We start from the raw sequence: 16162 nt of genomic DNA on the forward strand, positions 1-16162 counted from the left end.
GAGGGTAGGGGTGGAGGTCTATGAATTTGGAGGAAGCCATGAAGGCTAGGAGAAGAGGGTAGGGGTGGAGGTCTATGAATTTGGAGGAAGCCATGAAGGCTAGGAGAAGAGGGTAGGGGTGGTGGTCTATGAATTTGGAGGAAGCCATGAAGGCTAGGAGAAGAGGGTAGGGGTGGAGGTCTATGAATTTGGAGGAAGCCATGAAGGCTAGGAGAAGAGGGTAGGGGTGGAGGTCTATGAATTTGGAGGAAGCCATGAAAGGCTAGGAGAAGAGGGTAGGGGTGGTGGTCTATGAATTTGGAGGAAGCCATGAAGGCTAGGAGAAGAGGGTAGGGGTGGAGGTCTATGAATTTGGAGGAAGCCATGAAGGCTAGGAGAAGAGGGTAGGGGTGTGGCTCTCTCTCCCTTGTCCTGCTGTACTTAACAGTAATAGAGCAGTAGGCTGCCAGTCGTGTACAGTGTAATAGAGCAGTAGGCTGCCAGTCGTGTACAGTGTAATAGAGCAGTAGGCTGCCAGTCGTGTACAGTGTAATAGAGCAGTAGGCTGCCAGTCGTGTTCAGTGTAATAGAGCAGTAGGCTGCCAGTCGTGTACAGTGTAATAGAGCAGTAGGCTGCCAGTCGTGTACAGTGTAATAGAGCAGTAGGCTGCCAGTCGTGTACAGTGTAATAGAGCAGTAGGCTGCCAGTCGTGTTCAGTGTAATAGAGCAGTAGGCTGCCAGTCGTGTACAGTGTAATAGAGCAGTAGGCTGCCAGTCGTGTACAGTGTAATAGAGCAGTAGGCTGCCAGTCGTGTTCAGTGTAATAGAGCAGTAGGCTGCCAGTCGTGTACAGTGTAATAGAGCAGTAGGCTGCCAGTCGTGTACAGTGTAATAGAGCAGTAGGCTGCCAGTCGTGTTCAGTGTAATAGAGCAGTAGGCTGCCAGTCGTGTTCAGTGTAATAGAGCAGTAGGCTGCCAGTCGTGTACAGTGTAATAGAGCAGTAGGCTGCCAGTCGTGTACAGTGTAATAGAGCAGTAGGCTGCCAGTCGTGTACAGTGTAATAGAGCAGTAGGCTGTAAATCTCCTCTCCTGCTGGGCTGTGGGTGTGACAGGCAGACCACTCTGACGCAGTCTCCCCCAGCCATGGTTTTATGGGAGGTACAGCAGCAGACCTAATCACTTAAAGGATCTGGTGGTAACGGTGGGTGTGAACTCATGCTCTGGAAGTGTGGCAGACGTGATGGATGTGGCAGAGTGCTCTCTGTGAAAGCAGTGGTTCACCACACTCATACAGCCCTATTCTGTTATACAGGGATCTGCATCGTCACCCTCCAGGCTCTACCTGCTCTTTGTTCTCTCACTGGTTTCCTCTTTGTCCCTCAACTGCTAGGAGATGGAAACCATTTTACTTTTACTCGACACCTCAGCTCCATCTTCAGTAGGTTGACTGTCCTTTTTTATATCTTATTTTTAAACTTTATTTTCCTCAAGCAGAACCAACCAAGAAGCCAGCTATAGCTGGTTTATCAGGTTAAGGCTGCACCCTGTGTAATGTCTTATCCTGTCGCTCAAAGCCCCTCTTGAGTGCTGCGGCAGTATAAGGATCTCCCTACCTCCAAGGCAACTAACTACCTGGTGAATTTCTCTGGGAAATTGCAAGCGAAGGACTGATACCTTTTGTTCCTGGGTTAGAGTGAGATTCCTGTGGTGCACTCATATCTGAAGCCCTGTGTGGATGTCCTGGAGGTAGAATCTCCTCCTTTTAACCAGGGTAAAGTGTCCCTCCCAGCCTTTCTGCAGAATTAAAATGGCATCTCTAATATGCCAGCTGTCTCCCTGGGAGGAGGTCCGTCCCCATGGTAGCTGGCTCTTTGCTGTTAGCTCTGCTGCAGGGGAGGCACTAGCCTTGCTTATGCATCTCATTGACTTAATCGTAGCCCCACTTTGATTTGCCACGCGAAGGCACACGGGCAACCTGATTTTTATGTTAATCACCGCAAAGTTCCACATCGTTCCAAAATGCGTAATGAAACTAAAATGTTATATTTTAAAAACCTCAGGCTACTTTAATTGTCTCTGCGCTCATTTTTTAAGCATCAGTGAATTTCTAGGCTTTTTCTCTACATTTTCTTTAACCCCAATGTGGTGTGATGTTCCTAATGGCAAGGCCTTTGGCAAGTTTGAGAAGCAATGCACAGCAATTTTCCTTCATTGTGTGCAAGCCATTAGACTGATCACGAGTCTAACATGATCAACACTGCCTCAGTCATTTGGGTGACAGTGATCTTAATTAGAGAATAAAAATAAAAAAAGCCTAACAATTCAAGCGTCATTGCACTGTAATGCCTCAGTGGAGCCTTTTCATTGTGCCTAACTGCCGAGAAGCATGTATTCATTTTGTAACACATCCTGCCTGTCTTTTTAATTTTTTTAATTGTTGGACCATGCCCCGTTATTCTGTAGCGGCCGCGCCGGCTCCTACTACAGTGACTGGACCTTTTTGAGAAGCGACAATGATAGAAGGTTAATGACGACGTGTAATCAGATTAGCACTTTCTCTCGCTCCCTTCCTCCTACTGCCTTTGACGATGGCCCGCTAATCTGCCTTGCTTCCCTACCTAAACGAAGTCATCCTGTCATTTTTGATAAGCCATATTCCTTTTGTCACACAGATTAAGATAAATACTGTCGTCATCTCTCCTGCATTTTCTCTACCTTCTATTCACTTCGTCCTGTAATTATTTTCTAATCTTTAATTCCATTTTTTCTGTCAGCACACACTTTTACAAATCTCATGAACTTAGAATTTGACCACGTTACTTTTCTTTTTAGTGTGTCCTCATTTATGTCAAGACCTGTCAGATTGATACCTGGTCAGATTGATACCTGGTCAGATTGATACCTGGTCAGATTGATACCTGGTCAGATTGATACCTGTCCAGATTGATACCTGTCCAGATTGATACCTGTCCAGATTGATACCTGAGGAAACCACAGTGAATGTCACGTTCTGCTCGCTCGTAGTTAATCAGTTGAAGGGTCAGCCAATGAAAAAGCTCTTCTCCTGGACTAGGTTATATCACGCATTCTAATAGAGAAAAGGGACAGTTTTTGTGATGCAACTCTGGGTAGAAACAATGGCCTTTTTGTACCATGACCTAGGCTGTTAATGCTTCATAAACAAGCCTTAGTCTAGACGTCACCACACCAAACAGTATCATTAACATGAGCTTGTAATCCCTCCATCGTTGGAGTAATAACAGGCAGTCTCTTGTTTTGGTTCAACAGGCTCATCATCCGCTGCTTCCCTCAATCTTCACCCCTCTTCATTCTCTACCTATGACAACTCTTCCTGTACAGGGAAGGATGGATGGTTGTAATCCATTGCTAGTGGACATCATGTCGAGGCTAGCTGTTACCAGACAAGCAGTGTTTTCCATTAGGCCTACACTTGACAGGTGTGCGTGGCACTCCGGGTTTCCTTGCCGTGTAAAAACTGGCAGCGTTTGCTCTTGTACAATGAAATATGCTTTTAACTCCATCCATAGTTCCAACAGGGATTTGAACAAGTTATTTCTGTGCTCCGTCTGAATTAAAGATGAACATGACCCCAGCGATCTTGCCTCTCCCCGCCGCCGACGCTAACTCTGTTCTTTATTTAGAGGCGGTGGTGCAGTGCAGCGTAGGCTAACGAGATCTCACCACTGTCACTGCATCTCGGTTACTTTGCACTGGCCTGACGTGGAAGCTACTTGACCAGAGTGCACATTACCCTCATGTCAGGAGAGGTGGGCTGGATGTAGCAGGGAGGAGGATGAAGATGGGGGTGGGCTTGGCAGTGGGGGGGGGCTCCACTCTGTACGTGTGATGTGACTCATCTCCCAGACTGCACTGCTTCAGATGCCTCAGGGTGTTGTGATGATGTGTGTGGGGGGGGGGGGGGGTTGCTGGGCTGACTGGGTGAGTTACTGTATTAGTGCCAGCCACTCCAAGCATTGAAGGGCCTCTTGCTCTGTGATTTATGGCCCAGGTGTTACCAGCATGTGGAACTCGAGGGACCTAACGTTCGCTTGACAATGCAAATGAGGCTGTTTAAACATTGGTGTTAATTTGGTGTCACTTTATTTGTATTTATATAAATAGCACTAGCAGTCAAGTCTCCATTTCGATATTTTATCACCTCTACAGGAATACTGATTCATGGTGTCTGGTAGAGGTCCCCCCTGGTTTGAAAGCCGTGCTCAGTGATTCTGACCCCACCGCTCTCCTGTTCTCCCTCAGGCCTGCTGCTGGTGCTCCAGGATCTCGCCCTGCCTCTGCTGCAGCCAGGCCAGCCACAGCCAGCACAGCCAAGAGCTCCACAACCACAGCCAAGCCTGGCACCCCCACGGCTAAAACCACCTCCACCACCCCCAGACCAGCCTCTGCCAAAGCCGGCTCTACAACACCCTCTGCTGGACGGACCCCGACATCACAGCCCTCAAAAACTGCAACTCCCATCAAGAAAGGTAAGAGGAGACATCAGTTTTGGTAAAAAAAATGTTTTGTTTAATTTCCAAAAGTTTTAGCTTTTTATTACTAACATTACACGTTGTTACATTTTAAAAAATATATCTTTATTAAATATTTAGATAATTTGTTCATCATAATTAAGTTTCCATCCCTTGTCCTTTTTCCTCTTCACAAACGTCTGCTTGTGTTATACTTTTCCTCTAGATGTTACTAAATCAGCCACCAAGAAGCCTGCAGCGGCTCCTCTCACTCGCACCTCACCAGCCAAGACCACCAAACCTGAGACTCCCAAATCAGCCTCCGCGTCCAAGCCAGACTCCACCCCCAAGAAGCCGGCTGCCAGCAGCAAGGCCGCAGACACCAAGAAGACGCCAAGCAAGCCCACGCCTTCAAAGGATGTCAGTGCTGGCCCCAAGACCCCCAGTACCAAGCCAGCAGGGAAGGCTTCCACCCCTAAGAAGACTGTGGGCAGCAACACCCCCATGGCAGTGAAGCGTGGCCCCAAGCCCGCAACTGAAGCTGGTGAGACCCAGGACGCTGCTGTTGCTGCTGCCATAGCTGCAGCTTCCTCGGCTGCTGTGGTCTCCATGGCAACCTCAGAAGAAGCAATGGTGGCTGCAGTCCCAGAGGAGAAGGAGACCTTGCCCCCTCAGGCCAGCCAGCCAGAGGAGGCCCCAGAGGCCTTTATATCTCAGCTGTCAGCTCAGCTGGACCTGGTCCCCCTGGAAGAGCCAGCAGACATAGTGTCTCCCCTGGGCACCACGGTCATGTCTCCTCCATGCTCCCCCACCGGGCCCATGTCCCCGGTCAGGGAGCCTCAGAATGCCTCTGCTCTGCTGGACATGCACGTCCAGACAGAACCCAGGTCCCAGAACCAGTCTGCCATTGCTCCACAGAGCCCGGTCCAGGAGGAGGTGATATTCCAGACAGACCCCTGTGGCCAGAACCAGTCTGCCATGGCTCCACAGAGCCCGGTCCAGGAGGAGGTGATATTCCAGCCAGACTCCTGGGCCCAGAATCAGTCTGCCATGGCTCCACAGAGCCCGGTCCAGGAGGAGGTGATATTCCAGCCAGACTCCTGGGCCCAGAATCAGTCTGCCATGGCTCCACAGAGCCCGGTCCAGGAGGAGGTGATATTCCAGCCAGACCCCTGTGGCCAGAATCAGTCTGCCATGGCTCCACAGAGCCCGGTCCAGGAGGAGGTGATATTCCAGCCAGACTCCTGGGCCCAGAGCCAGTCTGCCATGGCTCCACAGAGCCCGGTCCAGGAGGAGGTGATATTCCAGCCAGACTCCTGGGCCCAGAGCCAGTCTGCCATGGCTCCACAGAGCCCGGTCCAGGAGGAGGAGGTGATATTCCAGCCAGACCCCTGTGGCCAGAATCAGTCTGCCATGGCTCCACAGAGCCCAGTCCAGGAGGAGGTGATATTCCAGACAGACCCCTGTGGCCAGAATCAGTCTGCCATGGCTCCACAGAGCCCGGTCCAGGAGGAGGAGGTGATATTCCAGCCAGACCCCTGTGGCCAGAATCAGTCTGCCATGGCTCCACAGAGCCCAGTCCAGGAGGAGGTGATATTCCAGACAGACCCCTGTGGCCAGAATCAGTCTGCCATGGCTCCACAGAGCCCGGTCCAGGAGGAGGTGAAGGTCCAGCCAGATGAGCAGCAGGAGGACCTCCTCATGCCCTCCTCTTCAGCCCCTCCTGTGTTCAGCATGATGTCTCAGCCCATGGATGAGTTCACCTCAGGGGTCCTGGTCTCTCCCTATCAGGACCAGGAAGAGGCAGTGGAGAAGGCAGATGAGGAGATCAACGAAGATGTTGACAATGAGGAGGAGGAAGAGGAGAGGACGGTGAGCAAGCCGACATCACTGTTTGACATGAGTAGCTCCCAGCCCTCTGAGGATGCCAAGCCTGCAGGCTTCGGTGGTGCCACCGGTTGGCATGGGGATGACGTTTTACCAGGGATGGACTCTGAGGATGTGAGCAGCCGCCTGCAGGGGTCGTCAGAGATTAGCAGCACCCAGCATACGGGCCTGCTGCAGGGTACCCAGAGCTCCGATGCCCTGGTAGACTCCAGCCTCAAGGGCTCCGAGGGAGAAGGGGCCTTCATGTGCTCCCCCGATGTGGAGACCCTGGCCAACGAGGAGGAAGATGAAGATGAGGAGGAGGAAGATGAAGATGAGGAAGAGGAAAGGAAAGTGTGCAAGCCGACATCACTGTTTGACATGAGTAGCTCCCAGCCCTCTGAGGATGCCAAGCCAGCAGGCTTTGGTGCTGCCACCGGTTGGCATGGGGATGACCTCTTGTCAGGGATGGACTCTGAGGATGTGAGCAGCCGCCTGCAGGGGTCGTCAGAGATTAGCAGCACCCAGCATACGGGCCTGCTGCAGGGTACCCAGAGCTCCGATGCCCTGGTAGACTCCAGCCTCAAGGGCTCCGAGGGAGAAGGGGCCTTCATGTGCTCCCCCGATGTGGAGACCCTGGCCAACGAGGAGGAGCGAGTTGATGATATGGACTTGAGCTCAGAGCGGGCAGTGGACCACCGGAAGGTGTGTCAGCAGGAGGATGAGGAGGAGGATGATGATGAAGATGTGGAGATGCCCAGCGAAGGGGTGACGGAGAGTGGACTGGAGAGCTGTGGGAACGCAGACGACGACGACTACACAGAGGAGGACCGCTTGGATAACCTCAACCGTTCGCCCATCCCACCTTCCTCAGCCTGGGGTCAGACAAACCCCTTCACTGACCCCTGGGCTCAGCCCCACCTCTCCTCCCCCCACACCGCCTCCAGCCCCCTGTCTGACCACGGGGCTGATGACCCTGAGACGCCCACCCAGTCCTCTGCCCAGGCCTGGTTGGATCTCAGCGCCCCCTCTCTGATGCTCCAGTCAGAGCAGCCCTCAGAGCCCCAGTCTGCCCCTGAGGAGATGGAGAGCTCCGCCCCAGTGGAGGCCTCTGCCCCCCCAGGGCCCCCTGCTGTGGGCATGTCTCAGTCCAGCACCCTGAGTGGCACGGCCCTGGCCGTCCACAGCAGCAGTGAAACCAGCACTCCCGAGGAGCTCCGTGACTATGACAGCAGCTCCGGGGTGGAGTCACGCTCTGACAAGCAGCAGACCCCCGTGCCATCCAATGTGCAGCCTGACCTGGAGCAGGACTTGGGCATCCATCTGGAACGAGGTGACGAGGAAGAGGAGGCTGAGACGCTCCCTGCTGACGAGGTCCTGGGAGCAGGCCCTCCTACTGCCCCAGCCTCTGCCCCCTCCTCCCCCTCCACCTCGGGAGACGAGGCCAGCGACATGGAGGGTGAGATGCAGATCAACGACCCAGATGACCCCGTCACCATGGTTGACAGTGCTGAGTTCGACAGCCCACCGTCCGCCTGTATCCTGCCTGCCCTGGAAGAGGAGGTGGTGGAGGCGCCGGCCGGAGAAGGAGAGGAGGACGGGGGTGGCGGCACGCCCCAGTCTGCCAACTCGGTGGCATCTTATGGCTTTGACTGCACCATGTCCAACTCCAACGCCCACTCCACTGCCGAGAGCTGCGGTAAGAGCCCCGGCATCTTCTCCCTGGAGAACGAGGACCAGTTGCCCGAGGAGGCCAAGGACCCCTCACTCATCAAGGAGCTGACCCTGCCTGCAGCGGCCGCCCAGTCAGAGGAGCTGCTGGGAGGCCCTGTAGACCTGCTGCCCCTGGGCCAGCCTGGGGACCAGCACCACTACATGCTGGGGGGGAAGATGGATGCTGACCACCTGGAGGAGGCCAACACCCTGGAGGACGCCCTCCGCCTGGGGCCCCAGCATGCCGGGGAGGCCAGCGAGGGCCAGCCACCCTACTACTCTGCTATATGCGATAAGACTGATAGCTTTCTGGCAGGTAACGTATAAGTCCCTACCCCTGGAATGCACCTTCTCCCTCGCACCCCTCCCCCCTTGTTGTTCTTAGTTTTTCTCTCGAAGTGGGTTAGATGGTTTAGAAAAACAAGCAAATGATGGTAGGAAACAAAAAAAGCAAGGGGAATGAAAAAGACTGTAGATTAGTGACGCCTCCCTCTTTCATACTACTATTATGGTTATGAATGTATGGCACTACTTTGTGTACAATAGCTACTAGCTACCATTTTTCTATTAGAATGTTCTTTTTAAGTGACACTGCGTACTCCGTAACCCCTGAGGGGGCATTGACTGACTGGTCCGTTGGGACAAAGCTCTTAAAAGAAAAGGAGGGAAAAAACGAGAATGGACTCTACCTACATGTGTATTTATCCTACTGTTTTTACCAAACAAATGTCAATTATTTTTTTTGTACTTGTTTTGTTGGAACCCGGTCCTCCCTCCCCTATGTACACACTCCATTTTATCCTGCACCATAGAGATAGTCCTACTCTCTTTTTTTACAAGTTTGTCTTCTTGTTTTCAACACTATTTTAGTATCGAATAAAGGCTAGATATTTAACATGGCTTTCCTCCCCTTACAGTTTTGTTAAGGTCGGTATGAGAGTGTTTGATTTGAAGTTTGTCTAGTTTTAATTTGCGCTACAGGAAGTTTGCCTCTCCCTGCATAGATTATCATGGCAAGTAACGTTGTCATGTACGGTGTTTTGAGGCATCTGTTTTAAGTGGTCAGGCTTCATGCCTCTTAGTTGATCATTTGTGCTTCAGAACCAACTAACAACTATTTGTGGGGGGAAAAAACCTGCATTCCTCTGCATTTAGAATGACGCTCACTGAAAACGCTTTTCTCACTGAAACGCTTTTAGTGATATTGGATATTTCCACTTGCATGTACTAACATTGAAATTGTATGTGATTAAACCATTATACACTAGGGATGTTGATAAGTGAATGGTTCACGCTAAGTAGGTTTTTCAAAATTCCATTAAACATCATTGCAAGGCAAGTTGTTCCTGTTTGTTGTTATTTCCCATTAGCGTAGCATGTCTCAATTGTTGTCTAGGTCCGTTTTATGTATTTAAATGACATCACTGTCCTCACCATGGGAATCACTTCCCATCAGGAAGTGACGTTTTTATCTGTGGAATGGTGTTGATGCGCAATGGAATTTTGGTTAGGAGGCAATCCACCTGGTGTCCCATACCGTGTTTTCCAGCATGTATATGTTTCTCTCTAACCTCCATGGATTCAACACAGACCAACACTACATTTGTAAACGTCCTTGGTAGGTGGTACTCCCTAAACAGACACCAGGGAAGACTCCTGCTTCTGGGTCCCTTTACTGTATGTCCTGAAGGTTTTACATCCTCTGCGATGTGAAGCCAGCTCAAACCTGCCTGTATCCTCCCGAATGCTCCACCCAACACACACACACACACACACTGTCATTACCCCACACCTACCTGAATGCGTCTTAAGAAGAAGCTGAAGTGGATTAGAGATCTGACTCCATTCTGTCTGCGCCTGCTCAACCCAGACAAGGAAAACCCTTGGATCCCTATGTTTGTCGGTACTGAAATCAGAGCATCCCTTGTTCCTCCTCTCCTACCTTCTGCACCATTATGGTCTTCCTAAAAAATATATATATATTTTTTTTAAAAGCCAGATTTGGCGTTTTGCCCAGTAGACCTATCATGAACATACAGGCGTCTCTCATGATGTTGCTTTGGGAATGCTCTTTTGCATGTACAGTACTCTACGTGTCTGTTGGGACACCATGGCTGCCCTTGAGTAAGGCATGGTCAGTGTTGAGGTATACGTTTTTGTAATTAGCCGAGCAGGTCCCAGGGGCATCCTTGTGTTGGCCAAGTTGATTTTTGACGTGGGATATAATGCTTTTCAAAGCAGTCAGGTCTATGTGGTGAAGCTATATGGTTGGTCCAAAACTTTTTTTTTATCAGAGTAGTTTGATTTAGTTCTTAAGTAAAATGGTTAATCCCTTGTTCCACGTTTTCTTTGTTTAGTCCCCGGCTTGTCAGGTCTTGCATGTTCATTTTCATGTTATCAAAATCTTGCCTTTTATGTGGGGATATTTTCCTGGGACATTTTTAGATGTGTCAATTCACATTTGGATTAATGGTGGTTAAATGCCAGATCATAGAGGCAGGGGAGATTAATTGCTCCTAGTCATGTGATCTTTATCCCTTATTATGGCTACATATAGTTCTGAGTTTCAGGCCAGCATCTTGAGGGCAAAGACTTAAGACAAAATGATTACCAACAATGTTGTGCACCACTTTATTACATTGTATGAATGGGTTGCAAATGAATCTAAATTAGCTGAACTCTGACGCAATTACAGTGTGATTTTAGTTGTGGGTTTCCGAGGTTACAATTTCCAGACGAATGTGGGAAAGCGATTACATTTAAGATGTGATTGGCCACTGCTGTTACATCTGTTTAGCTAATGTCCCGTCCCATGTCAGGAACTGTCTGAAATGTCATATTAAATGTATAGACATGTACTGTAGTATCTGTGGATAAATCCATGAAGTGTCTCCACAATTTAACAATTGTAGTTCAATGTCATCTTCATAACCTTTTTTCCAACTTATTTGAGAGCAAACTCTAGACCTCATTTGACTAATACTGCGTCTATATCGTAGATGGGTTATGTAATATGTATTAGATTAGGTCCTAGATGTTGGCAAGTCCTCCAATCAGACAGATGTCATGTTAATGAGTCATTGCATGTTCCAATAAGTTAAGGGATGATTTAGGATGAGTCCAGGGTGCATGCCATCCTCAAATCGTTTTCCACTACTCAGTCGCTATTACCCTCGGGGACATTTGAAGCCAGACCACAAAGATTCGATGTGACGGTCAGATCAGTAAGAATTTGATATGTCCTTCCACACCACAAATGTATACCCAAAAATAACAGAATACAACGACTGTTAGGTTTGTTATAATACTTAGATGAGCCAATATATAACAGAATAGTAGAAAACGACTGTGTGGTCAAACACTTCATTTATTTGTCCTTTTTCAACTGATCGAGACAGAGGTTTTTGTTTACTTTATTCCTTTGTGTAAAGACGTCAATCCCTCAGCACTTCCCTCTCATTTTGCTTTACATCTTCCCTCCACTCCTTTTGATTCTTCTCCTTGAATCCTCTGGCCCTGGATGCTGTCCTACCCCTCCTTTTTGGTGCATGCGTCTCTAACGCACATCCCAAGTTATCTTGACTGTCTAGCAGGAGGGCCCAAGAGTAATGAAGCGGAGACAGAAGAGTCCCACCAGTCACAACAGAAGCAGAGGGAGCCACCCGTGGGCCTACGGGAGGAGAAACAGGATGAGCCAACCATGGGCCTACGGGAGGAGAAACAGGATGAGCCAACCATGGGCCTACGGGAGGAGAAACAGGATGAGCCACCCGTGGGCCTACGGGAGGAGAAACAGGATGAGCCAACCATGGGCCTACGGGAGGAGAAACAGGATGAGCCAACCATGGGCCTACGGGAGGAGAAACAGGATGAGCCAACCATGGGCCTACGGGAGGAGAAACAGGATGAGCCACCCGTGGGCCTACGGGAGGAGAAACAGGATGAGCCAACCATGGGCCTACGGGAGGAGAAACAGGATGAGCCAACCATGGGCCTACGGGAGGAGAAACAGGATGAGCCAACCATGGGCCTACGGGAGGAGGACCACATCCAGCTTCCTCCTCATCTCGTAGTGAACGGCCACTACATCGCAGAGCAGCAGTGCAACAGGAGACCCACCGACACCACCTCCAGGTCCCTCCAGTCTGCAGCTGTAGCCAACGGTCAGCTGCGCAGGCTGGAGCAGCACCAGAAGCACCTGCGAGAACAGCAGGAGAGGCAGAAGAGGCAGTGGCTGGAGGAGGAGTGTCTGAGGCAGGAGCAGCAGATGCAGCTGGAAAGGCAGCGTCGGGAGCTCCTCCAGCTCCAACTCCAGCAGCAGCAGCAGGAGCACAGACACCGCCGCCAGGTGCTGCAGTGGCAACTGGAGCAACAGCTCAAACAACAGCTCAGACAGCAGCAGAAACAACAGCAGCAGAAACAGCAGCAGCAGTTGAGGAGTCCGTCTGCAGTCATGCTCTCCCCATCCTCCGGGCTCTGCACCATCTATGAGGCCATGGAAACCAGCGAGGAGGAGGATGAAGGTCAGGAAAGAAAGCAGAACAGAGAGAGGGAAACAAGGATGCAGCAGGAGAAGTGGACATCCAAGCAGACCTGGCCAGAGTCACGCCAGCAGGGGCTGCGTCCCATTCCTCCAACAGACCTGGACTGGAGCAAGAAGGTGGACATCGTCCAGCAGCTCATCAACCAAACCCTGCTGCTGTCTGGAGACAGGGGCTGCCCCCCTCTGCTCCTGCTGCCTGTGGTGAGCGGGGGCACCCTGAGCCCCCTGGAGAGTAGCATGTGGCCCAACCTGCTGTCCCCGCTCAGTCCCCCCTCTGCCACTGTCACCTCTGTCAGCAGCTACTCCCCAGACAGCCAGGGCAGCTCCCCCCAGGGAGACTGGACCGTGGTGGAGCTGGAGACACAGCACTGAAAGCCAGGAAGGGAGGAGGACACACCACTCATCACTGTCATATCTATGCACTGCATACTGTATTCACACGACACAAGTTGGCACTGCATCTCCACACTACAAATTCATGACATGGACCGACATAACAGCGAGGTACACTGATTAAAACTACACAGCCTCACAAAAAGAGCATGCTATACATTCTAACTTCATATCTACATAGAAATACACATTCACTGTATTGTAAAACTAATCTTCAGAGAAGGCTATATATTATTACTCTTCATCAGTGGAGAATTAAGAATGGCACAGCCCCCATTGGTACTGCATCTAATATACTGTAATAATACGCATAGGATTACTATATATTTATTTATTTATTCATTTTCTCTGTATTGCTTTGAACCAAAACCCAAATTTGATTAACTGTACAGTATGAACCTTAATCTGAGCGATAGTTATGACAGTGCACTTGTTAAATAATTTAAATGTTACAGGTAAGTGGGACTAGATTAGACTTGGTTGTGTTAAATTATCATCAGCTTCAAATCCTCAGTGAAGCTGTTTTGTATGTGGAGAAAATACTGCTGCTAGCTACGATCTGGACCAAATGGACTGCTTTGAATTGACACAATCCTTTGTAGGAGAACACCCATTTAAGGAGAGCGCAATGTCTCAAAATAATTGGGCTGTCAATCACACAGGAAAAGAGGGAGGGTGAGAGTAGGACTTCCTTGTTCTGCTCTGCCTTTCACAGTGGTGGTGAGGGGATTGGTGGAAGCGGGAGGGTCTCACCCTGCATTCCAAAGCTATAACCTCATTTCTTGGGTCGGCCTTTATTCAATGGGTTTCCAAGGTTACAAATGATGTCGTGATAGGAGAGAAACAGAAGTCTGAGACAGCGACACTACCACACAGAGAGAGCACAACATTCGGAGCACTGATAAAAATGTAACTAACTGTTCAGAGAATTACATCAACATACATTGCCCTTTAGTAAATATGCCCCAGGAGAGGGAGTTATTTGCTGATGTGATGAGGCAATGTTGTGAGATGGGAAACTGGATATGAAGTGTTGGAAGGACTTTAACATTGTACTAAAGAAGTGCTGTGTATGACCAATGGCTTAAAGGAGGGGGAAACTAGGTTCCTGAAGCCTCAAGCTTGAATACATGATGGCTACATTTGTCAGATGAAGGATATTCATTTCTCAGTCATGTCAACAGTTGATCTATCAACAAATTGATTTAATCTGTGAGCCACCTGTCTCTGTTTTGGAGTTTTGACTGCTCAGGCAGTTTTGATTCCTGCTTGTATTACTTTGGTGTCAGGTCTAAGATCGTATGTCATGTATGTACATCCTATTTGGCAAGGCTACACAATGTCTGGGTAGGGTTTCAGTCGGGATGTAAAATTTGAAGCAATGTTATATCAAATGTATTAATTCTACTGTTATGTGCAATCAAATGTATGGTGAATTGTGCAATATCAGTTGCACATAATTTAGTTTAGATTTAATGAGAATTTTTGTTATGCAAGTTTGTTCTAATTTTAGCATCTATACAGGTATGTAGTATCTATAAATGTTTTATTTGCATTAATGATTAAAGGCTATTATACTGCATGTCCTTTAAGTTCTGTTTGTAAATAGAGGTAGATGAACACTGCCACCTAATGGTTGAGTTAGACTACTGTAAACAAATACTGTAACCCATGTAATCTGTCTTTATCAGTACCGTAGGATATAAAATATTAGTATTGCACAAGCACATCTATGAAACTATTTTGACTGGTAGGCTAGGCTAATCTCAGCTTCATAATATTTTAAAAAGTATATCTGTATGTATCCACATAGTGAAATTATAAATGTATGTGATGCTGTGTATGACAACTTATTTCAGTTTGAATGCAGCATTTGTGAAAATGATATTTATGTAATACGTTGTCTTTTAAACCGATGGTGTCCAACTCATTTTGCCCTTGGGCCGCATTCGGGCTTCACGGAGGTCCGGAGGGACGCGTTAAAAATGTAGTATTTGCTTGCAAAAAATAGTCCAGGGTCCATAAATGCTTGCATTTTTCACTGTCTAGCTTTCGTTTCAATTACTGTTATCAAACTGGACAGAGTGAAAAGCCTATACATGTATACATTATCATTTCTACACAGTTTTGATTTGGTTTTAGACCTTTCAAAAAAACTATTTTCCCCCACCCAAAATATACTCGTAGTGTATTTGAGGTTTTATAAAGACTTCTGAAGTTTGTCATTTCCACTTTGAAATGTCAGATTAGATTTTCCCTTGTGTGAAATGTCCATTTTAATTATAATCCACATAATTCACATTTCCTGTTGCCGCAGGATTATTTTCCTGCTGTAGCAAACTGTCTCAAATGAAAATCCTACATTTGTATAGACATGACTGGCCATCGTCAAACATTATAGTTCAAATAATCACCAGAGGCATACTATTAAGTACATTTATAGGCCTAATCAGAGTTTGGAAAACCTAATATTATTTCCAAGATCCTTCATTGACTCTTGATCAATTTTGCTACAAGGATTTGATTATTAAACTGTTGCTATTAATAAGTTGATTTATATTTGAGTAGTGTTTGTAGACTGTGATAGGCCTACTGTATGGTAATTCACTATTTAAGATCATTTTTAGGCTTGTGTCTGATACATGTATCATTAAGTACGTTTTAATATAACCATAATTTAGAAATAAAATGACTTTCAACTAGCTCTTCCTATTTTTTGCTATTTTGTAACCAGGTTGGCATTGGCAACAAACACATAGATATGCTGACAGCATAACCTACTGTGAAAGACTGATGCCATGTAGTCCCTCTTGTCTAGTCAGAGGGGTTGCCTCCACTGAAGTAGGCTATATATGATCGGTTGCCTCCCACAATGTACCAATGTTCAGGCTTCCTAGGGTCTGGGTTTCCAGGCTTTCCTCATACTAGAAGTAACATAGTAAACGGAACACTTAAATTAGGGAAAGGGGGATACCTAGTCAGTTGTACAACTGAATGCCTTCAACTGAAATGTGTCTTCTGTATTTAACCCAACCTCTGAATCAGAGAGGTGCAGGTGGCTGCCTTAATCGACATCCACGTCTTCAGCGCCCGGGGAACAGTGGGGTAACTGCCTTACTCAGGCAGAACAACAGATTTTTACCTTGTCAGCTTGGGGATTTGATCCAGCAACCTTT

The 16162-nt window shown here is 48.3% G+C and overlaps 1 protein-coding gene across 3 annotated transcripts in view; it reads left to right on the forward strand.

The window, feature by feature from the left end:
* prr36b (proline rich 36b) overlaps positions 1 to 9389 on the forward strand; it is a 29848-nt gene extending 20459 nt beyond the window's left edge. For all 3 annotated transcript variants that reach the window (XM_082971450.1, XM_082971449.1, XM_082971451.1), the window contains exons 4-5: positions 4263 to 4489; positions 4698 to 9389. In XM_082971450.1, coding sequence (XP_082827576.1) covers positions 4263 to 4489; positions 4698 to 8377 — 3907 coding nt within the window. In that variant the 3' untranslated portion in view covers positions 8378 to 9389. The remainder of the gene's footprint in view (positions 1 to 4262; positions 4490 to 4697) is intronic.
* Positions 9390 to 16162: the final 6773 nt, after the last annotated feature.

Source organism: Salmo salar, chromosome 03 (assembly GCF_965601325.2).
Source record: "Salmo salar chromosome 03, fSalSal1, whole genome shotgun sequence".
NCBI classification, from domain to species: domain Eukaryota; kingdom Metazoa; phylum Chordata; class Actinopteri; order Salmoniformes; family Salmonidae; genus Salmo; species Salmo salar.